This window comes from Zootoca vivipara, chromosome 14 (assembly GCF_963506605.1).
Source record: "Zootoca vivipara chromosome 14, rZooViv1.1, whole genome shotgun sequence".
Lineage (NCBI taxonomy): Eukaryota > Metazoa > Chordata > Lepidosauria > Squamata > Lacertidae > Zootoca > Zootoca vivipara.
The window spans coordinates 1,008,288-1,034,689 of record NC_083289.1 but is presented as its reverse complement, the minus strand read 5'-3'; the positions used below and the strand labels follow the sequence as shown (position 1 = coordinate 1,034,689).

The 26,402-nt window shown below is 45.9% G+C and overlaps 2 protein-coding genes across 6 annotated transcripts in view; one reads left to right on the top strand and one right to left on the bottom strand.

Moving 5' to 3' along the window:
* Positions 1 to 6,131, bottom strand: part of CIB2 (calcium and integrin binding family member 2) — a 34,175-nt gene extending 28,044 nt beyond the window's left edge. The window contains exon 1 of the mRNA XM_035138231.2: positions 5,740 to 6,131. Coding sequence (XP_034994122.1) covers positions 5,740 to 5,790 — 51 coding nt within the window. The 5' untranslated portion in view covers positions 5,791 to 6,131. The remainder of the gene's footprint in view (positions 1 to 5,739) is intronic.
* A 5,594-nt stretch (positions 6,132 to 11,725) lies between these two features.
* IDH3A (isocitrate dehydrogenase (NAD(+)) 3 catalytic subunit alpha) overlaps positions 11,726 to 26,402 on the top strand; it is a 29,286-nt gene continuing 14,609 nt past the window's right edge. Inside the window, exons 1-3 of one of the 5 annotated variants that reach the window (XM_035137942.2) lie at positions 11,726 to 11,897; positions 15,554 to 15,592; positions 16,623 to 16,706. In XM_035137942.2, coding sequence (XP_034993833.1) covers positions 11,877 to 11,897; positions 15,554 to 15,592; positions 16,623 to 16,706 — 144 coding nt within the window. In that variant the 5' untranslated portion in view covers positions 11,726 to 11,876. Of the gene's footprint in view, positions 11,898 to 12,255; positions 12,380 to 15,553; positions 15,617 to 16,622; positions 16,707 to 26,402 lie in introns of those variants that run through there. The other 4 variants (XM_035137941.2, XM_035137944.2, XM_035137943.2 and 1 more) reach the window with 4 other exon arrangements.

Genomic DNA, 26,402 nt, shown 5'->3' with positions numbered 1-26,402 from the left:
GAGGAAGAGGAGGGGGCGGGATTATGGCCCTTTTGCTACACAATGGCGTCTGTTCCTTTGATGTCCACTGGAGGGTGCTATGTTTTTTTAAAGACAAATTCAGGTTTTTACCTGTCACAGGTATGACATATGTCCAATCTAAGTGCATGCAAACACTTGCGTATTTGCATGTGACATTGTGGCCAAATTTGAATGCAATCAAAGCGGTTTCGGAGAAAAGTGGAATTTAACAAACATAATAATAATAATAATAATAATAATAATAATAATAATAATAATAATAATTTATTATTTATACCCTGCCCATCTGGCTGGGTTTCCCCAGCCACTCTGGGCGGCTTCCAACAGAAAACATGGACCTTTTACATATATATATGTACAGTATATAAATCATCACAGGCTGGCTAGCCCAACATTCTGACAGTGGTCTGCTGAATACCCATTATGAGTGCTCATAAGCAAAACAGGAACCGCCTTGACTTTTCTGTGAACCACCCTGAGACCTCCAGGTATAGGGCAGTATATCAACAACAACAACGCCTTTCCCCAACACTGTAAAAGGGTAGGAAAGCACAAGAGTCCTGGAAATGCTTCTTCTTCTTCTTCTTCTTCTTCTTCTTCTTCTTCTTCTTCTTCTTCTTCTTCTTCTTCTTCTTCTTCTTCTTCTTCTTCCCAGAGCTGCTTCTTAGGGCGGGTATGGCAGAAGGCAGGGAGACAGACAGAAAGGGAAATTCTACCCTTGTCCCTGCTATTAGGATGGCAGGAGAGAATAAGAAGGGAGTAGACAGCCTGGAGGTCGTCTGGAGGAAGGAAGAGGGAGCTTGGTGGGGCCGTGCCCCATTTGTCCATACATAGCAGCCTCCACTGATTCTTCCGAATGACCCTCAGTCCCACAGGTCCACGTTCCCATCACAAGCCACCCTCCAGGGGCCAGGGGGTCTCTTCCAAGGGGACCTGGTCAGGGGCAAGAGGAGCCAGGAGGCTACATCTCAGCCATGCAAAAGTCAGAGATTTCTGCACCTGCAACTGCCTCTGCAGCTCTTTCCTCTCCACAGGCAGGCCAGGATACATTCCAGCCCATCAAGGAGGCAAATGAAGGGCAGCTGGGGGGGCAGGGGGGGGCGGAGGCTCCCCAAGGGCCTGAGATTCTGACCCCAGCGCTCACATCTGGCCCCCTCTGTTTTGCTGAGGCGTTTTGCCTTGAAAAGTGGTGAATCATCAAATCTCTAAATAAATACGTAAGCTGCCATGGACTAGCAGCTTTAAACCGAAATCTGTTTTCTCTGAATTTGTCCAGACAGCTTACCACAAACAGCTCAGGTTTTTATGTAAAGTCATCCTGTATACAAACAGAGAACTTGTTTTCTGAGTGCCAGTCCTTTCCTAGGAATAAAGTCACCATCCACACTCAAAAAGGGGGGCTTTAAAAGACACCAAGTTATGCAGAAGTACATTTAAAAAATGGGAGGTGGGTGAGACCCCTTAGCTAGGGCATGAAAACAAAAATAGCCCAGTGAGAACTGGACACTGTTAAGCAGGCATGGAAAACCAAGGAAAAATGGAATGGAATAAAGTATCACAGAGTATCCAGCATGGCTGACTGGACCCCTAAACTGGAGCACTCCACACTACAACATTTTGCTGCAGGCCTCACTTGTTACAGATTGCTAAAAGCCACTAGAAATGTGTTTACAACCATTGGACATTCCAGACAATAAAGCCTTCACCTGCTTCCTAAAAGTCACCAGACACTTGACACAGGTAGTGAAAGGGGGGAGCTTCACAACTGCAGTGCCACCACAAATAAGGCCCTATCTTCATTAAAAAAGGTAAAGGGACCCCTGACCATTAGGTCCAGTCGTGACCGACTCTGGGGTTGTGCGCTCATATTGGCCAAGGGAGCCAGCGTATAGCTTAAAGGTCATGTGGCCACCATGACAAAGCCGCTTCTGGCAAACCAGAGCAGCACATAGAAACGCCGTTTGCCTTCCTATTTATCTACTTGCATTTTGACGTGCTTTCAAACTGCTAGGTTGGCAGGAGCTGGGACCAAGCAACGGGAGCTCACCCCGTCACAGGGATTCGAACCGCCGACCTTCTGATCAGCAAGCCCTAGGCTCAGTGGTTTAGCCCACAGCGCCACCTGGGTCCATTATCTTCATTAGCCACCCCCAATTTCAGAGGCATACAAGGTGCCATTGGTGTGCATGGTTTTTTTTTTTACAGTGTAAGAACAATAATAAGGTCCCCAGCCCGAGGAATTTGCAATACAGTATAAAAATTGGCACAGGGGAAGCAGTAGAGCGTTGGCCAAGCTGGCTGGGAATGATGAGATCTGGTATTCAACAACTTCTGGAAGTCACAAGTTCTCCATCCTTGCAGGACAGAGATAGGAGGGAGAGAGGGGCGAATAAACAAGGAGAGGGATGCACTGTGTTCAGGTACAGATTCATGCCTTTGTTTTAAAAGGGAACAAGGGATATTTAGCAGTGATTGCTCACACTATGCCTCCAGACTCTTTCATGGGCAGCCCAAACCATCTGCCTGTTTCCTTGCTTCCTTGCTTTAATCTACATGATGTTTTAACCACCCTTCATCAAGAAAAGTCCCAGGGTGGTTTGCACATCTGTCCAGTTAAAGCAACACACAATAAAACAGTTTGTAGCCTGAAATTATTTTATGTTATTTATTATAATCTAGGTCATCATGTTTTACAAGCCAGCTCAATATATATTAAATAACAGGTTTAAGATGTCGTTGTAGCCAACATAGACCTATACACCCATTGAAATTAATGACATACATGAGCCATGCTTGTTAACTTCAGTGGGTCTACTCTGAGTAAGACTAGCATTGGATCCAAGCCATAGAAAATATCCTGCTCTTTTAAACAAATGTTTGGCCAATTCTACCAGGCAAACACAAAAACCAACTTCACCTTCCAATTTATTTTTTATTTTGGCAGCAGCTGGAGCTCTGGCAATTGAATTCCAATTCAATTAAAATGTTTTGGGCTGCCTGGAGAAAGATGGAGATGAATCATCCACATCTGATCAGGCAGCTTCCCTAGGCTAGAAAATTGCAGCAGCGTTGAGAATGACTTAATGAACACATTAGACTTTCTTCCTCTGTCAGGGAAGAAGTGGATGGAGTTAATTCAAAACACAACACATGGTTTTACAATCTGTCCAGAGGACTGATTGATTGATGGATGGATTGCATTTATATCCCATCTCCCCTCCAAGGAGCTTAAGGTGGCATAGAGTTCTCTTCCTCCCCATTATACCTCCCCAAAACCCTTTGAGGTACGTTAGGCTTGTGGCTGGCCCCCAAGGTCACCCAGTCAGGGGTCTAAGGAGGGGGTGCGGGGGGCTGCGGCCCACCCCAGGTGCCACCCTGACGGGGGTGACAAAATGGCTGGTGGCACTCACTGCAGGGGCTGCAATGCGCACAAGCCACGCATCTTGGCGCCCGCGGGCTTCACACTGTCCGCCGGCTACCCCTCCAGCTGTAGGGCAGCTGAGGCCCCACTGTGTGCTCTGTCCCTCCCTGTGCCGTCCCTGCAGGGACAGGATGGGGCGTGCGGTGCCCATAGGGATGCCCCAGGTGCCCGAGAGGCTTCCTCCGCCGCTGCACCCAGTGAGCTTCATGGCCAAGTGGGAATTCAAACCCTTGTCTCTCCCAGGTCATAGTCTGAGTCTCTAACCACTACACTAGGTAAAGGTAAAGGTACCCCTGACCGTTAGGTCTAGTCGCTCATATCACTCTATAGGCCGAGGAAGCTGGCGTGACTAAGCCACTTCTGGCGAACCAGAGCAGCACACGGAAACACTGTTTATCTTCCCGCTGGAGCGATACCTATTTATCTACTTGCACTTTGACGTGCTTTCAAACTGCTAGGTTGGCAGGAGCAGGGACCGAGCAACGGGAGCTCATCTCGTCGCAGGCATTCGAACCACCGACCTTCTGATTGACAAGCCCTAGGCTCTGTGGTTTAGAGCACAGCACCACCCACGTCTAGACTACTTTGGCTCTATTGACAGGGCCGGATCTAAGGCAAGCCCAGGTGGCACAGGGCTCCAGGGCACCACCGTGTGGTTGCGCCCGCCTGCCCACCGCGGTGAGAAATGGGGCGGGGGGCGCCGGAGCGATCATCACACCACGGCGCCCAACATGCTTAAGACGGCCCTGTCTATTGATATGATATAATTTAATTAATATATTTGATTTAATATATTAGTTATATTAAATTCTGGGAAGGGAGAATCCTATTCCATATTGAAACAGGATGTTTGCAAACACAGTTAGCTCTCTTTGGTCCTTAACACATTTTGTCTCCAAATAAGGCCCTCACATAAACCTGACCGAGTGCCCTTTATAACAGAGTTAACTCATGGTCAGCTGATGGGTCATTGATGTCCTTGTAGATTAAGTGCCATGTACAGGGGCGTAGGAAGATAGGGGCGGTGGGGGCGGGCCGCCTCGAGCGGCGGGCTCCAAGGGGCGCCATTGCAGGCGTCCGCCCCGCCCCCAGAACGTGCACCATGCCCCTCCCGGAGGCGCCCCCCACCCCGGAATGCACGTCACGCCCCTCCGGGAGGTGTGCCCCTCCCCTCTGGGAGGCGCACCCCGCCCCTGGTGCCGGAGCATGAAGCTCCACCACTGGTCATGTATCCAAAGGAATGAGCAGTCTTTGTTTAATCTCCCTCCATCTTATTGGGTCAGGGAAGACAACCAGCTCTGCTCAAATGTAATGCACTCAAAATACTGTATAGTGAAGGTCTCTGCTCCCTGTTTAAAACCACATTGCAACAAGTACAACCTGAAATCAGAAACTATACAGTGGTACCTCTGGTTATGAAGTTAATTCATTCCGGAGGTCCGTTCTTAAGCTGAAACCGTTCTTATCCTGAGGCGCACTTTCGCTAATGGGGCATCCCGCTGTGCATGCTCCTCCAGTGCGCGATTTCTGTTCGCATCTTGGAACAAAGTTCGCAACCAAGAGCAGCTACTTCCAGGTTAACGGAGTTCGTAACTCGAAGTTTTCATAACCAGAAGTGTTTGTAACCAGGGGTACCGCTGTATTCTTTGGGGGTGAGAAACTGGCAGCCAAGGAGGCTTAATCCCTTTCACACCTGCCCCAACCATGGTCACACACCCATTCTTTACCTGCTCAGCTTAAAATAATAATAATAATAATAATAATAATAATAATAATAATAATAATAATAAATAATGGAGCAAGCTTCTAGCCCTCATGTTTAACGGGGAAGACAAGGCCTGCTGAGAACATTCACATGGGACTGGCTAACTCACCAAATTTGTCTGGCGTTCCTGGAAGCAGAGAGGGCCCTGGGTGCACATTCATTTCATGTTTCATGTTTCCATTCACTGCATTTCTGCTGTAAAGTCTGATAAGGATCTCATGCAAGGTAGAGGTGCAAGATTTGCACGCACTCAACTGAATCTGCTGAAATGCTAAGCGCACCCTCAGAAGCTCTCCTCTCAAATCCCCCCTCATTTGAAAGCAGGTGAGCGCACTGGAGGCTGAGGAAGCGCAGGGAGACAAGCTGCCAATTGTACTGGCGAACTGTAATGAAATAACTGGGGCAAGGTACTCTTAGGCAGCACCTGCTAAAAATATCTAGAACACTGGGGAGGATTGCCGCCTTGGGGAGATGCTCCCTGGATTTTCTGTCTCTGGCAAGAGACTATATAGAGACCATCAGGGCGACTCACCTGGTAGGCATCCAGCTGTTCATCTGTAAATATCGTCTGCTTATTCCCCATCTTAAAGGAGGCCTCCTCTCCGCACGCACAGGGATCCCATGGCAAGATTCAGGAGTTTTCTGTCCTGCAGGCATTTAGAGCAGACACGCAACTGGAGGACCGAGGGGAAGACCATCCCCGCCGCGCCTGCATCGGGGAGGCTCCGGGCTGCTCTTCGGGCAGCAGCAGCAACAAGCAAAGGCGGTTAAAATCCTACGCGAATATCACCCGCGAAGGCTGTCTCCTGAATTGCCCGACGTTTTCCTCGGGTGCAACGGAAGGGTTTCTCCGAAGGGCGAAAATCTGCTGGGGAGCTTCCAGGGTCTGGAGAAACCATCTCGGCTGCTGCCTCTGATCTCAAGAGCCCCGGTGAAAGAACCCTCCCTCCTCTCGGCAGCTTCGTGGTGCGGGAAGGTTCCCAGCCACTAGGTGGCAGCCAAGAACCCCTTTTGAAAACAGACTCGCCTCCGGCCGAGTAAGGATCGCGAAGCGGGGAGCGGGCTAACTTCGGAGTCTCACAGAGCTCTTCTTCAGGCGCACTCGCAAAAGGGGCGGGACAAAAGAACCCGCTGCTTGTAGAGGACGTGGTAGAAGACCCACCTGAAATATGTTGTAGGGCAAGGGTGACCGGGGGGTGCTCTTCATGTGATGATGGACTACAACTCCCCACCCATCATCCTGGATAACGGGCTTTGGTGGCTGGGGCTGGTGGGAATTGCAGTCCAACAGCACCTGGGGCGGGGGCACCACCTTGGCTACCCCTACTGCAGAGATTCAGGAAGCAAGGCTTTTTGAGACTAGCTTGTACTTCCTGCAAAAAAGAGGGTGGGCTGTGATGTGCCTTCACCATGCTATGTCCCCCTCCACTCACAGCTAATAACAGTGCCAGCCAGGCAAGGCCTCTTCCCTGCTTCCTCCTATTACCAAAAAAGAAAATGACTTAGGATGCACCAGACATTGGCTGTGTAGGCACCCTAGATTTCATGCACACAACCTCCACCAAAGAATCCTGGGAACTGTAGTTTGCCAGGGGTGCTTGGGATTGTAGCTCTGTGAGGTGTAAACTACAGTTGCCAGGATTCTTTGGGGGAAGCCCTGTAATTTAAATGTACAGCATGTGTGCAGACATGTAGCATGTAGTTTGCTCAGAGCACATCAAATTTTTCAAGCTCCCTGCCTGTGTTCAATGAGTTCAGACATATGAAAGAAAGAAAAGGAAAACACAATGTTATGGAAAAAATCGAGGTGTGAGGCTGTTCAGCCACCCAGCTCGTCGGGCAGAGCCCGTGGGTCCCTGCGGAACAAAGAAGGAGTCCAGCCGCCAACTGGAGCAAATAGCTGTAGACCAAAGGTTCAAAGAGCAATTTGAACCCAAGGATGGGGTGACAAGGACTTTTAAAACTTCCCACCACATCCCAGGATACAATTCGCACAGCATTATTGAAACATCATCTTTACATCACTGACGTGTCACAAAAGGGGAGGGGTAGACAGGGGTTACACTAGTAGTTCAACCTTGGCAAACATGTCCAGACAAGTCCCTGGTTCAAGATTAGCATAAGCAGATATGTCAGGGCAAGACCCAGGTACAGTGGTCCCTCTACTTACGAATAACTCTACTTATGAATGCTTCTACTTACGAATGGAGCTCCGTCCGCCATCTTGGATGCGGTTTAGATAGGATTTTTCTACTTACGAATTTTTAGATAGGGTTGCTTCTACTTACGAAATTTTTCTCCCAATGCATTCCTATGGGACTTACAATTTTTTTCGAGTTACAAATGTGTGTTCGGAATGCATTAAATTCGTAAGTAGAGGTACCACATCTGGACCCCTTGGCAAGTCTGGTAATGGGATTAAGCTTTCCTTGGCCAGCAATCAGCTCAGCAATTGTCACCTCTGGGCACTTCCTAGAGTTCCTTTTTCAAGGGCAAAATAGCGTTGGAATGGAGGAAACTGGCAAAGGAGTTGATTTTATATGTTTTTTAAAGCTAGGTAACTTCCCTGAGCTGTCAAGTCAAAATGATACATTTATGCATAATATTTGTAACATTTAACAACTTTAAAGATGTGCAGAAAGTAAATCTGTTCCCACTGTAAAATCCGAGTACAGTAGTTAATCAATAGAATTACACAGTCAAACATTTAGATCCTTTTAATCGTGAGATTACCTCAACAGCAAGAAGCTTGTAGCTTTGAAAATAGTGTGTCCTTGTTTGCTCCTGTCTTTAGGGTGGAGAAAGGACAGGCAAGATCCAGCCAGGGACTCTGGATCCTTTCAAGAAATTGATGGGAAGGAGAAGCAGCTGAATATGACATTGTGATTGCCCAACGTACTTAAAAACAGAACTTGGGTCTTATAGCATCTTAATAAACTAACCAAGTTATTGCAGCATACACCAAGGGTCTTTTTCTGCTTGAAGGCCACATGCTGGCTGGCAGTGGGCGGGGTCAGAGGCAAATGTGGGCGGAGCACTGGATGTGGCTCTTCCCTTGCCACACTGCGAGGGGTCAACTACAGCGGTTCCAATTGCCATCACCCTCAACAAACTACATTTCCCAGGATTCTTTGGGGGAAGCCATGTGCTTTCAGGGTGCTTTCTCTGCCTGCTCATCCCCAAGGCATGTTTATGCAGAAGTGAAGTCCCTCTGAGGTCACACTTACTCCCAAGTTGGTAGACCTGAGACTTCAGCCTGACAACCCCAAAGGATGTTTGACCATTGCTCCCATTGGCTGTTGAAAGGACTGGAACTAAGCACCTTTCTGCATGTGGTTCCTTTGTTTGCATCAGGGAGGGGAACCTGCTGCCCTGCAGATGCTGCTGATTTACAGTTCCCCTCCTTGGCCATTCTGGATGTTGCTGGCTGATGGGATTGGGGAGTCAAACATCTGGAGGGCAACAGGTGGGGGGAAATCTGCATTACACAGTTTCTCTCCCATCAGCAAGCCTCCTGACTACAGCAGCCATGCCTTGTCTGGATCTGTGTTGAGTGTGCTCACTGACACACACACACACACACACACACACACACACACACACACACTCCATTCCTAAACTGATGCCCAACACTGACTGGTCTTCCCTAGCTGGAGGCCCTCCACATGCTGCTGGACAACAAGTCCCATCATCTCTGACCATTAAGACTGGACTGATGGAAGCAGGAATCCTGCAGCATGTAAAGGGCCACAGGTTCTTCATCTCTGGATCGCAGACACTCCACTTTCCCCCCCTGAACAGAGACCATCTTTTTTTTCTGGGGAAAAGAACATTACTTTGACTCTTTTTGCAGAGGGCGTGTTCTATTTTCATTTGCATAATCTTGCAGTATTGTCATAAATCTTCAGCTCCTTCCTCAGGACCTCTAAAACACAATAATTTGTGGACATCCAATTAAGCAGAAGGTTGGGATGTTTGCGCAGTGCAAAGTTAAAACTATGGAACTCATTCCCGTGGAGGAAAGTGCTATAGATGGCTATAGGAGAGGGATGGATGGATGGATGGATGGATGGATTGACTGGGTTAAAACACGATAAAACATCAAACATTAAAAGCTTCCCTAAACAGGGCTGCCTTCAGATGTCTTCTAAAAGTCAGATTGTTGTTTATTTCCTTGACATCTGATGGGAGGGTGTTCCACAGGGCAGGTGCCACTACCAAGAAGGCCCTCTGCCTGGTTCCCTATAGCTTCACTTCTCACAGTGAGGGAACTGCCAGAAGACCCTCGGAGGAGGACCTCAGTGTCCCGGCAGAATGATGGGGGTAGAGATGCTCCTTTAGATCTACAGGGCCAAGGCCATTTAAGGTCACCACCAACACGTTGAATTGTGCTCGGAATCACACTGGGAGTCAATGAAGATCCTTTAGGACTGGTCTTGGCGGCCGCTCCCAGTCACCAGTTACTCAGAGGGTGTCAGTCCTCAGAGGCTTATCTATTTAACATGCTCAAAAAGACGCTGGCTTGCTAAGCCGATCTGCTGTGTTCTTTGCCATCTGTCTGAGGACAGAAACAGCCATGTATTGCATGCGGCTGGCCCCAGCTGCTTGGCTGCTTGCGGTGAAGGTCAAGTGGGTGCCGCTGCCACCCAATGCGACCAGGCTGGCAACTGCGTCTTACTTTGCCATGCACAACCGTGTCCCCCACCACACCTAAGAGCAGGAGAACACAGGAGAACAGATCAGACACATGGTACACACAGCTCTGTGCTTCAACATCTCACACGGTTTTAACTGTGGAGAAGCAGCACACAAATAAAATGATACATGTGTGGCCTGAAGCCAATGTTAGGGCTGGCCCCAGTACAGCATGTTGCAAACCTGAAGTGCAGCCACCTCCACTCACTTGAAGGGGGCTTCAGTTTCAAGTGGGCATTAGATTGCAGCCATGGATCTGAAGTGTGATTATGCAGAACAAGTCCTGTGGCTTTCAATGGAGCTCACTCTCGTAAGCATGCATAGAACGTAAGCATAGAGCCCAGTGGGGTGAGATTAGAGGCCTGTCCAGTCTGGCATACGGTTCTCACAGCCACCAACCAGACATCTGGCCCATGGGTTCAGATCCGGCCCACGAGGCCATTATCCCCAAACCACAGCCACCTATCCCACACCAGGCATTGCACATGGCACAAGGTTGCGGCAGGTGGAGACATCAGGGGTGGGGAGGTAAAGTGCTCTCTCAATTGGCATTGGCAAAGGAAAGTAGGATTTGGCTCCACACATCTGCTGGTGGGTAGCCTCAGGCACCTTAAAGCACCACGCAGGGCTCTTTGCAAGCCACTCTGGGCGCTTTGAAGCTCTGACTTTGGGACTTCAGTGCACTCAGTCATCTGATATTATTGTCACATCAGGTGTTTGACAGGTGGTAGGTCCCTCTCACCTGTCCAATTCTGCCCATGGCACCTCCCCCAATTGTGGGAAATATGCACCAAGGCATATTGCCTCCAACCATGGAAGTATAACACATAGCCATTGTGCCTGGTCACAGGATTTAGTGACCCTGCAACCAGATACCATGTTTATTCAGCAATAACTGTTACCCAATTCAATGGACCTTATTCCCAAATAAGCGAGCACACAATGTGGCAGTCAGGCATCTTTCCTAAAAAAGTAAGTTTGCTCGATGCACATCAGGATATAGCAACTCTGTGGAACAGGCCAGTTGGAAGTAAGCACCATTCAGGGAGACTTTATGCATTTAATCGAGTAGCAACCATATTACAAATGTTGATTAATCATATGAATTTTAGATATATAATTGATCTGTCAATTACATTTGCATGTGAGTAAAACAACATTTTGGAGGCCTTTGTTTTTTAGATGATTCACACATGCACACTGCAAGCATTCTGAGATTAGAAGAGACATTCCCTCCTTAGCAAGAGAAACCAGAGCTGGGTGCCTCCTCCACTGTGCTGCGGGCCCAGGAAGTTTTTCAACAAATAGTATTTTAAAAATTCTATAGAAATAGAATTCAGGCATGTTCAAAGAAGCTGAACAACTGTGGCTCCCCTAAAAAAAGCTCAACATTTTATCTCCTCCCTGAAGAAACTCAACAACTTTGACCTGAACCCCCCCAAAAGGGGGTAGATCACTGCCACCTTTTAAACTCTGTGAGTAGATCGCAGACTCTTGGGAGTTGGCCACCCCTGGAATGAATCAAGGCAAGCCCATTGGCTACTCCAGCAAGGATCTTCTTGGCTCCGATAAGGTCACAGCAGCCAGCCCTCCCTTGACCCGCACCCGCTGGAGCGACCACCCACCTCGCCACCCGCCTTTCTCCACGCAGCGCCCCCTAGCGGGCCGAGGCGTGTGGGCGGAGTCCGTCTCCCGATGACCCCGCCCCTCATGCCCCGCGCCGGCCTGTGAGGAAGCGCGGAGGCGTTGCAGGCGGTGCCCGCCAGAAGTCCCGCCTTTCCCGGCGACTTCCGACCAACCCGCTACCTCATCCGGGGCAGGCGGCGGCTCCGATTGGCCGCGCAGCGCCGGCGAGCGCGAGGTTGAGCAGGGAGAGGCAGTCGAGGAGGCCGCGGCTTCTTCTGCTGTCGCGGAGCGAAAGAGGCGCCTCGAAGGGGAAGAGCAGAAAGAGGAGAAGGAGCCGCCGCCGCCGCCATGGCTTGGTGGGCGCCGAAGGTGAGGCGAGGCGGAGGCGACCTCGTCCGGGAAGGCGAGAGGGACTGGGGCGAGGCCGAGGCGGCGGCTTTTCTCTCTCCTTAGGCCGCCCTTGCTCGGCGCCCCTCGCGCGGCTTCTCCCTTCCTCTCGGGTGACCTTACGTGACCTTGCCCTCCCCTTGCCCTGGTGCCTCTCGGGGGAGGCGAGGCTGAAGGGCAGCGGCGACGCGAGGCCGACCGGGAGCCTCGTGCCTTTCCTGGTCCTCCGTCCGCCTGGGGTCGCTGCTGGGCCTGTGGGCGGCCTCTCCGCGCCCCCCCTCGAAGGAGCCCCTCCCTCGTGGACCCGGGGCGGCTCTTCTGCCCCCTCGGGGGAGGCCGGGCCGACAGAGGTCGCGGCGCCCAGGGGGAACCCGAAGCGCAGCCTCGGCCTTGTTTGCCCTCCAGATCTTCCCCTCGCTCCGCTCACTGGTCCTGCTGGCTAGGAAGGACCGGAGGAGCTGCAGGTGAGGGAGGCTGCCTGACACCGGGGCACCAGCGCTGGGTCGCATCTTTGCTTGACCCAGGCAGCTTCCCACCCCGAATTGCCCCCAAAGGACATTTGTTTATTGCTATTAATTAGTCATTAGTTATTGTTGGGTGCTAATAACCACATTTGTTTATTGCATTTTGTTCGTGGCAGTTTAATCGCGACAGGAAAGTGAAGGAAGGAATGGGCAAATAACTGAGGAAGGGGACAAAGGAGGAAGCACTCTTGAAGCAGAAGAGAGGCCATGGGATGCTTCTCGGGGCATCTGGTTGGTTACTGTGAGCTGGGCCAGTGGTGAAGGGTTGGACTCTGACCCTGGAGGGACCAGAGTTCAAATCCTTAGCTATGAAGCTCACTGGGTGACCTTGTCTCTTGGGCCAACCTCCCTCACAGGGTTGTGAAGATAAAATTTGGAAGGGAGAACCATGTACTGCACCTTGAGCTCCTTGGAGGAAAAGGTGATACTATATGAATGTGATAAATATGTTTGACACAGTGCCCAACCAGGTACCTCGGGGATGCTCAGAAGCAGGGTTGGAAGGCAACTAAGTAGTGTTATTGTTCTATTTTGTCAGTGTGGGAGGAGAGTCACGGATAAAACTTCTAAGTAAATTTCTCTCACCTCTCATTCACATGTGGATAAATGACTGGAAAGGGGAGGGATGGCAGTCATCTTTCTTGGTATATTTTGTTTTTTAAAGTGAATGATAATATTTTTTTCTTAAGTCACACAACTCCATTCTTTTATTAAATTTTGATTTGTTTGACCTCTGATAGCTCCCGTCATTTTGGCCAATTTGGCGTGAATGAATATATGAAAAAACACTGCTCCAGTACAGAAATATTGATATGTAAAAAACAAAGTTTGTAAGGGGAAAAGGTTACAAATGCAAGTAAAATCAGAATATTTGTCAAATACAATATAACAACACAACTGTAAAGATAAGTTATAGAATTAAGGTCAAGCAATGATGGAAGGAAGTAAGATTTTAACTCAGATTTCGAGTTATGTCAAACCAATTATAATAATAATAATAAAAGTTTTTTTCTCAAGTCTAAGCTCCAACCCGTTTTCATCTCATCCTCTATGGCAGTATTATTCTATTGGATTTCCTCACACACTTAGTTGGCTTGCTTTCTTCTAATTAAAATGCCTTTGTTACTCTTTCCCAAGGGCTTGAAGTGTGTTAGCAGTAGCATTCAATTTTTTAACTCATTGCAGCAACTCTGTGAAAGAGTGAGTTGGGTAGACTGGCAATGCACTTGGAAGTGTTTGGTTACTTTGTGGCGTGTTCCCTGTCAAGCTCAGAAGCACTTTTGTGAAGGGGATATTCTGTTTATCGTCACAAGTTTGCATCCTTTATCTGCAGAAGATTGCTTTGCTGATTATGTCACAGGAGCTGTGTTACTAAAGAACGATGTGACAGTTCCAGATGCTTCATCACCCCTGTTTTTTCTGTATGATGCTCACTATCATGCAAAGAGAAGAAAAGCCCAAAGTGCTGGTGCAAAAATGCCCTTGAGAGATGGTCAGAGTTTGTTAATAAGCTTTGCAGCTGAGTGCGTTGCAGCAGTGTGAATCCTAAAATCTGAAGAAGGGGTGAGAACACTTTGCTCCATGAGGGAAAACACTGCCAGTTGTAGTCTATAGGTCATACTGGTTCCTGTCAGATGGGGAGGAAAAAAGGAGAGAGGGCAGTTTGGGCTGTGGGAATGGAATATTTCCAAATCAGGTTTGAGCAAATGTGATAGTTACTGTGATCTGTGTATGCACCCAGCCAGGTGTGGCAGCAAACGTGTCGTATTCCAGACCACTATGGAACATTATGTTGGCTGTCCTTTCCTCAAATGGCTGAAGAGGTTTTTCCTGCGCTGCTCTTGTCCCTTAGAGAGAATGGCTGAGCGCTTGGATTATGCAGGGTCAGTGGAGCATGTTGCTACTTGTGCCTGTCAAGATTAAATGTGACATGGCCTCTTGTCCTCAAGTAATCTTCACAATTTTCTGGCTTGCTGAAGTGATACAAAAAGAATGGGCTTGGTAAAAAATGATATTATTCTACTCTGACTTCTCTTTTGGAGCTGGTGAACTTGGCTGGTCATACTGCAGCATCTTTCAATCTCAGAGTGTGTAGTGATGGCATTCTTTCACATATGTAAGAGGTGACATTGTAGATCTGTTGCTGCAAATGGTGCAATTCATGTCCTCCCATAGTCTCTAGTTAAATATGTTTTGCAGATGTTCATTCTACTTCATATTGCAGCTCTCTGTAGCACATCACTGCAACAGACTTTGTATTTGATGTGATTATTGCAAATGCAATAATAAGCTTTCCTCATCAATTTCAAGAGTACTTGTGGAATTGTATTTGCAATTATGGTTGTGTTGAGAAAAGAGAGGTGTACAGTGGTGCCTCACAAGACGGATTTAATTCGTCCCGCGAGTCGCTTCGTATAGCGAAAAATTCGTTTTGCGAAGCGGCTCCCATAGGAACGCATTGAAGTGTGGTTTCCCATACCCTATGGGACGAAAAAAATTGTCTTGTGAAGCGCACCATAGGAAACTTCGTCTTGCGAGTCTCCATTGAAATCGCAAAATGCATTCGTCTGGCGAAAAAATCGTCTTGTGAGGCATTCATCTAGCGAGGTACCATTGTATACGTAGATGAGTAGCCACTTGACTCTTTGGGCTTCAGGAGTGGAAAACTCCCTAGACAGCAATCCTCCTGCAGTTTGCTCCAGTCAATTTCTCATCTTCTTTGAAACCTATGAGATCGGGAGGGGGGGATCACAGTTAGGAATTTTAAAAAATGGAAAATGAACACATGAGCCCTTACTATTGTAAGATAATAAGTTCTTTTCTTGTAAAGGTAAAGGGACCCCTGACCATTAGGTCCAGTCGCGACCGACTCTGGGGTTGCGGCACTCGTCTCGCGTTATTGGCCGAGGGAGCCGGCGTATAGCTTCCAGGTCATTCTTTTCTTGTAGGTCATCTTATAATAAGTGCATTGCGATCATACACACAAACCATTTAGTGGAGTACAGTATAAGCCTCTTCACTGCTTACTTAGAATACAGACATACTGAATTTATTTTTTTTATTGCCCGGATTGTGTAACATATTGGCATTTCTGGTTTTGTTACATTTCTACAGGTCTTTCGTCTACTAGGGGCTTTCAAAGGCCAAAAACAGGTGACCAGAAGTTTTGGTAGTTCTGTGAGTATAATAGTATAACTTTTTCTTTTCTTTTTGAGAAGCTTCTCAATAAAAGTGCTAAATACCAAGATAAAACCAAGCTTGTGGAATTTCTCTGTCGGGGTAGCCTAATTCTGTTCCAGTACACTTCAATACAGTACCACATTTCAGTCTTACTTGATTGGTCACACATTTGGAGAAAACCCTGTTGAATTGTGGCAAAAAAACCCCAAACCCCAAATCAGCCCTTGGTTTTTATCATGAGTCTAAGTCTACAAAAGAAAATTATAGTTTGTATTTAATGCCTTACATTAGTGCTTCTTGGTTGGAAAATTTCAAAGCGATGGGGGACAGGGACAATTGAGAATCTTCTTATCTTTGGCACCATTGTTTTGAATACAGTCATACCTCGGTTTAAGTACGCTTCGGTTTGAGTACTTCCAGTTTAAGTACTCTGCGGACCCGTCTGGAACGAATTAATCCACTTTCCTTTACTTTCAATGGGAAAATTCGCTTCAGGTTAAGTACAGACCTCCAGAACCAATTACACTCATACCTCGGGTTAAGTATGCTTCAGGTTGAGTATTCCGCGGACCATCTGGAACAGATTAATCTACTTTCCATTACTTTCAATGGGAAAGTTTGCTTCAGGTTAAGTTCGCTTCAGGTTAAGTACAGACTTCCGGAACCAATTGTGTACTTAAACTGAGGTACCACTGTATTTTTCCCTGTAGGCAGTAGACTGCTATCTAGAGGAGATTTCTTTTCAGCTTAAATCCTTAATTATTTTAGAATGATTCCTCAGCAGTGATGATATGCAGGACTGTTTCATTGATTTATTTCAACGATTTGTATAGTGCTTAACTACAGTTGTCACATATGTTGCTATTAGCATAGTTTGAGTTGCCTTTTGCAAATCTTCCATATTTCTGCAAGCTTGTCCATTACTTTATTTTGAGCTTGTTTATTTTGTTTTTAACCTTGCTGCAAATATATATATATACATAAATATATATTTTACATCTAGGTTCAGACAGTAACTTTGATCCCAGGAGATGGCATTGGACCAGAAATATCTGCTGCTGTTGTGGAGATTTTTGCAGCTGCTAAAGTAAGTTACTCTTTGACTGCATGTCTTAGATTCAGTTGAACACCATTGGGATTTGTTCATTTTTGGTATAAGTTAATGAAAGGTCAGTTGAAGGAGAGGTTCTAAAGAGTAAGGTTCTCCTGCTTTGAGAAGCGATCTGCTTGTTTGGGAACCGTTGTTTTTCTTACTAGGGTAGAGCACAGTAGCTTTCAGAGCAGCAGATGCCTTGGCACATAACAGCAGGAGACTTTGATGTGATAGGCTATCCTTATAATCAAATGAGAGCTCCAAGCCAAGTCACATAAGTTGCTTGCAAAAAAGGATATTCCCCAGGTGACCGTCAGCTAAGAAAGCTGAGAGAGACCCCACCAACTGGAACACTTAAATTTAGATTAGTCTACTGCTGTATCAGAAGTCTTGGATTGATTCCAAGCCCTTGTGAACATTGTCTAACAACCTCTCAGAACCAGTGATGTTCTTTAGTTCCAGTGTGTTTTGGGAAACATTTCTTTTGCCGCTGCCCCCCCCCCCCATGGACCGCCTGACTACAACTCCCAACAGTCATTCCTAACCAATGGCCATGCTGATGTGAGTAGGGATCCTGCAACATTGTTGTTGTTTAGTCGTTTAGTCGTGTCCGACTCTTCGTGACCCCATGGACCATAGCACGCCAGGCACTCCTGTCTTGCACTGCCTCCCGCAGTTTGGTCAAACTCATGTTCGTAGCTTTGAGAACACTGTCCAACCATCTCGTCCTCTGCCGTCCCCTTCTCCTAGTGCCCTCCATCTTTCCCAACATCAGGGTCTTTTCCAGGGAGTCTTCTCTTCTCATGAGGTGGCCAAAGTATTGGAGCCTTAGCTTCATGATCTGTCCTTCCAGGGAGCACTCAGGGCTGATTTCCTTCAGAATGGATAGGTTTGATCTTCTTGCAGTCCATGGGACTCTCAAGAGTCTCCTCCAGCACCATAATTCAAAAGCATCAATTCTTCAGCGATCAGCCTTCTTTATGGTCCAGCTCTCACTTCCATACATCACTACTGGGAAAACCATAGCTTTAACTATACGGACCTTTGTCGGCAAGGTGATGTCTCTGCTTTTTAAGATGCTGTCTAGGTTTGTCATTGCTTTTCTCCCAAGAAGCAGGCGTCTTTTAATTTCGTGACTGCTGTCACCATCTGCAGTGATCAAGGAGCCCAAGAAAGTAAAATCTCTCACTGCCTCCATTTCTTCCCCTTCTATTTGCCAGGAGGTGATGGGACCAGTGGCCATGATCTTGGTTTTTTTGATGTTGAGCCTCAGACCATATTTTGCGCTCTCCTCTTTCACCCTCATTAAAAGGTTCTTTAATTCCTCCTCGCTTTCTGCCATCAAGGTTGTGTCATCTGCATATCTGAGGTTGTTGATATTTCTTCCGGCAATCTTAATTCCGGCTTGGGATTCATCTAGTCCAGCCTTTCGCATGATGAATTCTGCATATAAGTTAAATAAGCAGGGAGACAATATACAACCTTGTCGTACTCCTTTCCCAATTTTGAACCAATCAGTTGTTCCATATCCAGTTCTGACTGTAGCTTCTTGTCCCACATAGAGATTTCTCAGGAGACAGATGAGGTGATCAGGCACTCCCATTTCTTTAAGAACTTGCCATAGTTTGCTGTGGTCGACACAGTCAAAGGCTTTTGCATAGTCAATGAAGCAGAAGTAGACGTTTTTCTGGAACTCTCTAGCTTTCTCCATAATCCAGCGCATGTTTGCTATTTGGTCTCTGGTTCCTCTGCCCTTTCGAAATCCAGCTTGCACTTCTGGGAGTTCTCGGTCCACATACTGCCTAAGCCTGCCTTGTAGAATTTTAAGCATAACCTTGCTAGCGTGTGAAATGAGCGCAATTGTGCGGTAGTTGGAGCATTCTTTGGCACTGCCCTTCTTTGGAATTGGGATGTAGACTGATCTTCTCCAATCCTCTGGCCATTGCTGAGTTTTCCAAACTTGCTGGCATATTGGGTGTAGCACCTTAACAGCATCATCTTTTAAAATTTTAAATAGTTCAGCTGGAATATCATCACTTCCACTGGCCTTGTTATTAGCAGTGCTTTCTAAGGCCCATTTGACTTCACTCTCCAAGATGTCTGGCTCAAGGTCAGCAACCACACTACCTGGGGTGTACGAGACCTCCATATTTTTCTGGTATAATTCCTCTGTGTATTCTTGCCACCTCTTCTTGATGTCTTCTGCCTCTGTTAGGTCCTTACCACTTTTGTCCTTGATTATGGTAATCTTTGTACAAAATGTTCCTTTCATATCTCCAATTTTCTTGAACAGATCTCTGGTTTTCCCCATTCTATTGTTTTCCTCTATTTCTCTGCATTGCTCATTTAAGAAGACCCTCTTGTCTCTCCTTGCTGTTTTTTGGAAATCTGCATTCAGCTTCCTGTATCTTTCCCTATCTCCCTTGCATTTTGCTTGCCTCCTCTCCTCCGCTATTTGTAAGGCCTCGTTGGATAGCCATTTTGCTTTCTTGCATTTCCTTTTCCTTGGGATGGTTTTCGTTGCTGCCTCCTGTATAATGTTACGAGCCTCCATCCATAGTTCTTCAGGCACTCTGTCCACCAAATCTAAATCCTTAAACCTGTTCCTCACTTCCACTGTGTATTCATAAGGGATTTGATTTAGATTGTATCTTACTGGCCCAGTGGTTTTCCCTACTTTCTTCAGTTTAAGCTGGAATTTTGCTATAAGAAGCTGATGATCTGAGTTACAGTCAGCTCCAGGTCTTGTTTTTGCTGACTGTATAGAGCTTCTCCATCTTTGGCTGCAGAGAATATAATCAATCTGATTTCGATGCTGCCCATTTGGTGATATCCATGTGTAGAGTCGTCTCTTGTGTTGTTGGAAGAGAGTGTTTGTGATGACCAGCTTGTTCTCTTGACAGAACTCTATTAGCCTTTGCCCTGCTTCATTTTGAACTCCAAGGCCAAACTTGCCAGTTGTTCCTTTTATCTCTCAGAACCAGTGATGTTCTTTAGTTCCAGTGTGTTTTGGGAAACATTTCTTTTGCCGCCGCCCCCCCCCCAATGGACCGCCTGACTACAACTCCCAACAGTCATTCCTAACCAATGGCCATGCTGATGTGAGTAGGGATCCTGCAACATAGGGAGAGCCAAAGGTTTCCTATCCCTACCCTAAGACATTGGAGACCTGATTTGATTCGCTTATTTGACTTGCCTTTAGTTTTAGTAAAGACCTGAGAAGTCCACACTCCACCCTGTAGCCAAAAGTAGTGGAAGTAGGTGGATAGTGGGGCATGGGATTAGGAATCACTAAAGTGTATTTGGTGAAAATACTTTGTAAATTAGAATCCAATCACTTAGACTTTAAGGGGTAGGGAATGAAGGCAATGAAAACTGATGTGCTAACTTAAAAATGCCTTTCAATATTTTCACACAGTGCATAGTTCAACCATGGCACTCATACTGACTCACAGGAGGCTGTGATGGGCACCAACTTTGATGGGTTTAAAATATGATTGGACAAATTCATGGAGGAGAAGGCTTTTAATGGCTACTAGCCAGGATGGCTCTGCTTTGCCTCCACAGCTGGAGCCAGCCATGCTTCTGAATGCCACTTGCTGGAAACCACTGGAGGGGAGGGGACTCTTGCGCTTGAATCCTGCTTGCTGGTTTCCCTCAAGACAATTGCTTGCCCACTGTGAGAGCAGGATGCTGGAGTATATGGGCTATTGGCCTGATCCAGCAGGATCTTCTTACACCTGAAGACCTGTGTGCATACATTTGTGTTTCCTTAAGAATAATCATCTGGGGGAAAATGTTTTTAGTTTTGGCCAACATTTTGTGCATTCCTGTTCCCTAATTCAACTTGTATTGTATTGTATTGTAACCAATTTTCTAAAAAACAATGCATTTCTAAAAATGGGTAAAAAATCCACCAGAAAATTGAGAATTTTCAACTTTGCTGACATGAACCCACTCACGTTCAAATTCTTAAACATTAATTGGCATATATACAAGATTCCAGTAGGGTTCAGTACAATAAAATTGCTCATTAAAACCTGCAAATAACACTTATGATAATGTTGTACAGTGGTGCCTCGCAAGACGAATTTAATTCATTCCACGAGTCAATTCGTTTTGCAAAAAATTCGTCTTGTGAATTGCGGTTTCCTATAGGAATGCATTGAAATTTCTTTTTTTGCCCATAGGAACGCATTAATTAAATTTCAGTGCATTCCTATGGGAAACCGCGATTTGCAAGACAAATTTTTCGCAAAACGAAGCCGTCTTGCGAGTCACCATCGCATTCGTCTTGCGAAAAATTCGTCTTGCAGGGCAATCGTCTTATGAGGTACCACTGTATAACATTCACAAATCCTCATAGCATGTTGCAGAAACCTGGCTACTATCTGCATCTTATCCCCATCCTTAGTAAGCATAAGGAAGCTACCTTACTTTGTCTGAATGCCACTCTCTACCAACAACCAACTGAATAATAAACTTAGATTGTCTGATACCAGGGACAGTGCAAAAGAACATGTGCGATGGTTTCTATTTGCCTCTGTCCACAGGGGCATAGTCTCTCTGCGAATGGCATTTTCTAGAGTCTCCCCTGTAGTATTGCCAAAGGTTGCAGTCTGACTAGAATGTATGCCCTGCATCAGGGTGGATTTGATTTAAATCAAATCGATTTAAATCACTAGTCAATAAGACTTGATTTGACTTGATTTAAATCTTTTTTTCTGTCATTCTGTCATTCTGATGACAGAATGATCTCGATACGAATCCAAGGCAGACCTTTTAACATCACAGTAATCCAAGTTTATGCACCAACTACCGGTGCTGAAGAAAGTGAAATTGACCAATTCTATGAAGACCTACAACACCTTCTAGAAATGACACCAAAGAAGGATGTTCTTCTCATTACAGGGGATTGGAATGCTAAAGTAGGGAATCAAGAGATAAAAGGAATAACTGGCAAGTTTGGCCTTGGAGTTCAAAATGAAGCAGGGCAAAGGCTAATAGAGTTCTGTCAAGAGAACAAGCTGGTCATCACAAACACTCTCTTCCAACAACACAAGTGACGACTCTACACATGGATATCACCAAATGGGCAGCATCGAAATCAGATTGATTATATTCTCTGCAGCCAAAGATGGAGAAGCTCTATACAGTCAGCAAAAACAAGACCTGGAGCTGACTGTAACTCAGATCACCAGCTTCTTATAGCAAAATTCCAGCTTAAACTGAAGAAAGTAGGAAAAACCACTGGGCCAGTAAGATACAATCTGAATCAAATCCCTTATGAATACACAGTGGAAGTGCGGAACAGGTTTAAGGATTTAGATTTGGTGGACAGAGTGCCTGAAGAACTATGGATGGAGGCTCGTAACATTATACAGGAGGCAGCAACGAAAACCATCCCAAGGAAAAGGAAATGCAAGAAAGCAAAATGGCTGTCCAACGAGGCCTTACAAATAGCGGAGGAGAGGAGGCAAGCAAAATGCAAGGGAGATAGGGAAAGATACAGGAAACTGAATGCAGATTTCCAAAAAGCAGCAAGGAGAGACAAGAGGGTCTTCTTAAATGAGCAATGCAAAGAAATAGAGGAAAACAATAGAATGGGGAAAATCAGAGATCTGTTCAAGAAAATTGGAGATATGAAAGGAACATTTCGTACAAAGATTACCATAATCAAGGACAAAAGTGGTAAGGACCTAACAGAAGCAGAAGACATCAAGAAGAGGTGGCAAGAATACACAGAGGAATTATACCAGAAAGATATGGAGGTCTCGTACACCCCAGGTAGTGTGGTTGCTGACCTTGAGCCAGACATCTTGGAGAGTGAAGTCAAATGGGCCTTAGAAAGCACTGCTAATAACAAGGCCAGTGGAAGTGATGATATTCCAGCTGAACTATTTAAAATTTTAAAAGATGATGCTGTTAAGGTGCTACACCCAATATGCCAGCAAGTTTGGAAAACTCAGCAATGGCCAGAGGATTGGAGAAGATCAGTCTACATCCCAATTCCAAAGAAGGGCAGTGCCAAAGAATGCTCCAACTACCGCACAATTGCGCTCATTTCACACGCTAGCAAGGTTATGCTCAAAATTCTACAAGGCAGGCTTAGGCAGTATGTGAACCGAGAACTCCCAGAAGTGCAAGCTGGATTTCGAAAGGGCAGAGGAACCAGAGACCAAATAGCAAACATGCGCTGGATTATGGAGAAAGCTAGAGAGTTCCAGAAAAACGTCTACTTCTGCTTCATTGACTATGCAAAAGCCTTTGACTGTGTCGACCACAGCAAACTATGGCAAGTTCTTAAAGAAATGGGAGTGCCTGATCACCTCATCTGTCTCCTGAGAAATCTCTATGTGGGTCAAGAAGCTACAGTTAGAACTGGATATGGAACAACTGATTGGTTCAAAATTGGGAAAGGAGTACGACAAGGTTGTATATTGTCTCCCTGCTTATTTAACTTATATGCAGAATTCATCATGCGAAAGGCTGGACTAGATGAATCCCAAGCCGGAATTAAGATTGCCGGAAGAAATATCAACAACCTCAGATATGCAGATGACACAACCTTGATGGCAGAAAGCGAGGAGGAATTAAAGAACCTTTTAATGAGGGTGAAAGAGGAGAGCGCAAAATATGGTCTGAAGCTCAACATCAAAAAAACCAAGATCATGGCCACTGGTCCCATCACCTCCTGGCAAATAGAAGGGGAAGAAATGGAGGCAGTGAGAGATTTTACTTTCTTGGGCTCCTTGATCACTGCAGATGGTGACAGCAGTCACGAAATTAAAAGACGCCTGCTTCTTGGGAGAAAAGCAATGACAAACCTACACAGCATCTTAAAAAGCAGAGACATCACCTTGCCGACAAAGGTCCGTATAGTTAAAGCTATGGTTTTCCCAGTAGTGATGTATGGAAGTGAGAGCTGGACCATAAAGAAGGCTGATCGCCGAAGAATTGATGCTTTTGAATTATGGTGCTGGAGGAGACTCTTGAGAGTCCCATGGACTGCTAGAAGATCAAACCTATCCATTCTTAAGGAAATCAGCCCTGAGTGCTCCCTGGAAGGACAGATCGTGAAGCTGAGGCTCCAATACTTTGGCCACCTCATGAGAAGAGAAGAATCCTTGGAAAAGACCCTGATGTTGGGAAAGATTGAGGGCACTAGGAGAAGGGGACGACAGAGGACGAGATGGTTGGACAGTGTTCTCGAAGCTACGAACATGAGTTTGACCAAACTGCGGGAGGCAGTGCAAGACAGGAGTGCCTGGCGTGCTATGGTCCATGGGGTCACGAAGAGTCGGACACGACTAAACGACTAAACAACAACAACAAATCTTTTTTTACAGAAAGACTCATTCTTGCTTGTTTAATCTTAATATTTACAACCAGATGAAGGTTTCAGTTTTGGAATAATAAATTTTCAGAGTAGTTTTTACAGTTATATCAAAAATTACTGATTTGGTTATACCAGGGGTTGTCAACCTGGTCCCTACCGCCCACAGGTGGGCATTTCAGGATTCTAGGTGGGCAGTAGGGGGTTCTATGGCACAAGCTCAATCCTCCTTCCATCGAGCACTGGTGGGCGGTATGGAAATTTTACCATCAGGAAAGATGCATTAGTGGGTGGTAGGTATAAAAAGGTTGTCTACCCCTGGTTTATACTATTAGAAATACATTGACAGATAATTATGAAATTATTGTGCGGTTTCAAAAGTTTACTGTTTATAATACTGTTTATAATACTGTTTATAATAACTGTTTGATAGCCCAGAGGACAGGATCATACTTCAAAATGACCTTAACAGATTAGACAACTGGGCCAAAACAAACAAGATGAATTTTAACAGGGAGAAATGTAAAGTACTTGGGCAAAAAAAGAAAAAAAAAGAAAGGCACAAATACAGGATGGGGGACACCTGGCTTGAGAGCAGTACATGTGAAAAGGATCTAGGAGTCTTGGTAGACCACAAACTTGACATGAGTCAACAGTGTGATGTAGCAGCTAAAAAGCCAATGATATGATTGCCATATGATATGATAGGGGTGATATGATAGCCATGTTCAAATATATTAAAGGGTGTCATATAGAGGACGGAGAAAGATTGTTTTCTGCTGCTCCAGAGAAGCGGACACGGAGCAATGGATTCAAACTACAAGAAAGAAGATTCCACCTAAACATTAGGAAGAACTTCCTGACAGTAAGAGCTGTTTGACAGTGGAATTTGCTGCCAAGGAGTGTGGTGGAGTCTCCTTCTTTGGAGGTCTTTAAGCGGAGGCTTGACAGTCATCTGTCAGGAATGCTTTGATGGTGTTTCCTGCTTGGCAGGGGGTTGGACTGGATGGCCCTTGTGGTCTCTTCCAATTCTATGATTCTATTTGGACAACTTTTCTGCTGTATTTTATTGGAAGGAGAAAAGTAATTATTTCCTTAATAACAATTTAAACAATTTATTTAAGAGGACTTCCGCCCGATCGCGAGACAATGGCAAGCGCTGTTCTCCTCAGCTGAGGAAGCCGTGTGCCTTCGAGGCAAGGGGGGTTTGCTACAGCACAGCGACCCCCCAGAAAAAAACCCTAATCAAGCGTTTAGGGGGCATGGATCCGGCAGACGCCAGGAGTGTGCTCCCCCTCCATCAGTAATAATAATAATAAAGCAGGCGTTTTAACTCTCTCAAGTTCGTATTGTATTTTTTTTAATCATGGAGGGGGGAACAACGTTTTGGTTACAGGTGCTATAGGGAAGAGTGATAAGCTTATTGATATGCATAAACTGCTACTTTCCAAACCGTGATCGATAAGTGTTTAAATCACGGTTATTTCCCCAAAAGCAGCATTGTTAGAAATGTACTTTGTGTACAGCCCAAAGACTTTAAAATAGAAAACTGGGAACCAGAAGCCTTGAGCTATTTTGTTGGCTTGGGGGAGGGGAGAGTCCTGGCTCTATTAAAACCTGTTGCAAAATTCCCATTTGACCTGCTTGGGGGGCAGAATTTCATCTGTTTCAGTTTGGCCTTGGGAGAAAAAGCAGAGTAGAATTTTCCATTCCCTTGTGGTGAGAGAGGGACTTGTGGGGCTCCAGACCAGGGGTCAGCAACCTTTTTCAGCTGTGGGCCGGTCTACCATTCCTCAGACTTTGTGGGGGGCCGGACTATATTTTGGAAAAAAATATGAACAAATTTCTATGCCCCACAAATAACCCAGAAATGCATTTTAAATAAAAGCACACATTCTACTCATGTAAAAACACCAGGCAGGCCCCACAAATAACTCAGAGATGCATTTTAAATAAAAGGACACATTCTACTCATGTAAAAACACGCTGATTCCTGGACCGTCCGTGGGCCGGATTGAGAAGGCGATTGGGCCGCATCCGGCCCACGGGCCTTAGGTTGCCTACCCCTGCTCCAGACATTGGGAAGCTTTAACGATTTGCAGTTAATGGATGCCGTGTGCTGTAGTTGAATGCTGAGTATTTATTTCGTGAGTGTAAATGCAATGCATTGTAATATTTATACAGAAGCAATACAACATGTGATAGTATGTGTATACTGATTTTCCCTTTCAGAAAAGCTGAAAATGCTAGGTGATGGCAAAGTTCGTAAATGTTGCAAGTTACCTGTACAAAAGCAGAGAGTATGTCATTGGGAGAACTAAGGCAGACAAATCAATTTACTTGGCTTGTATATC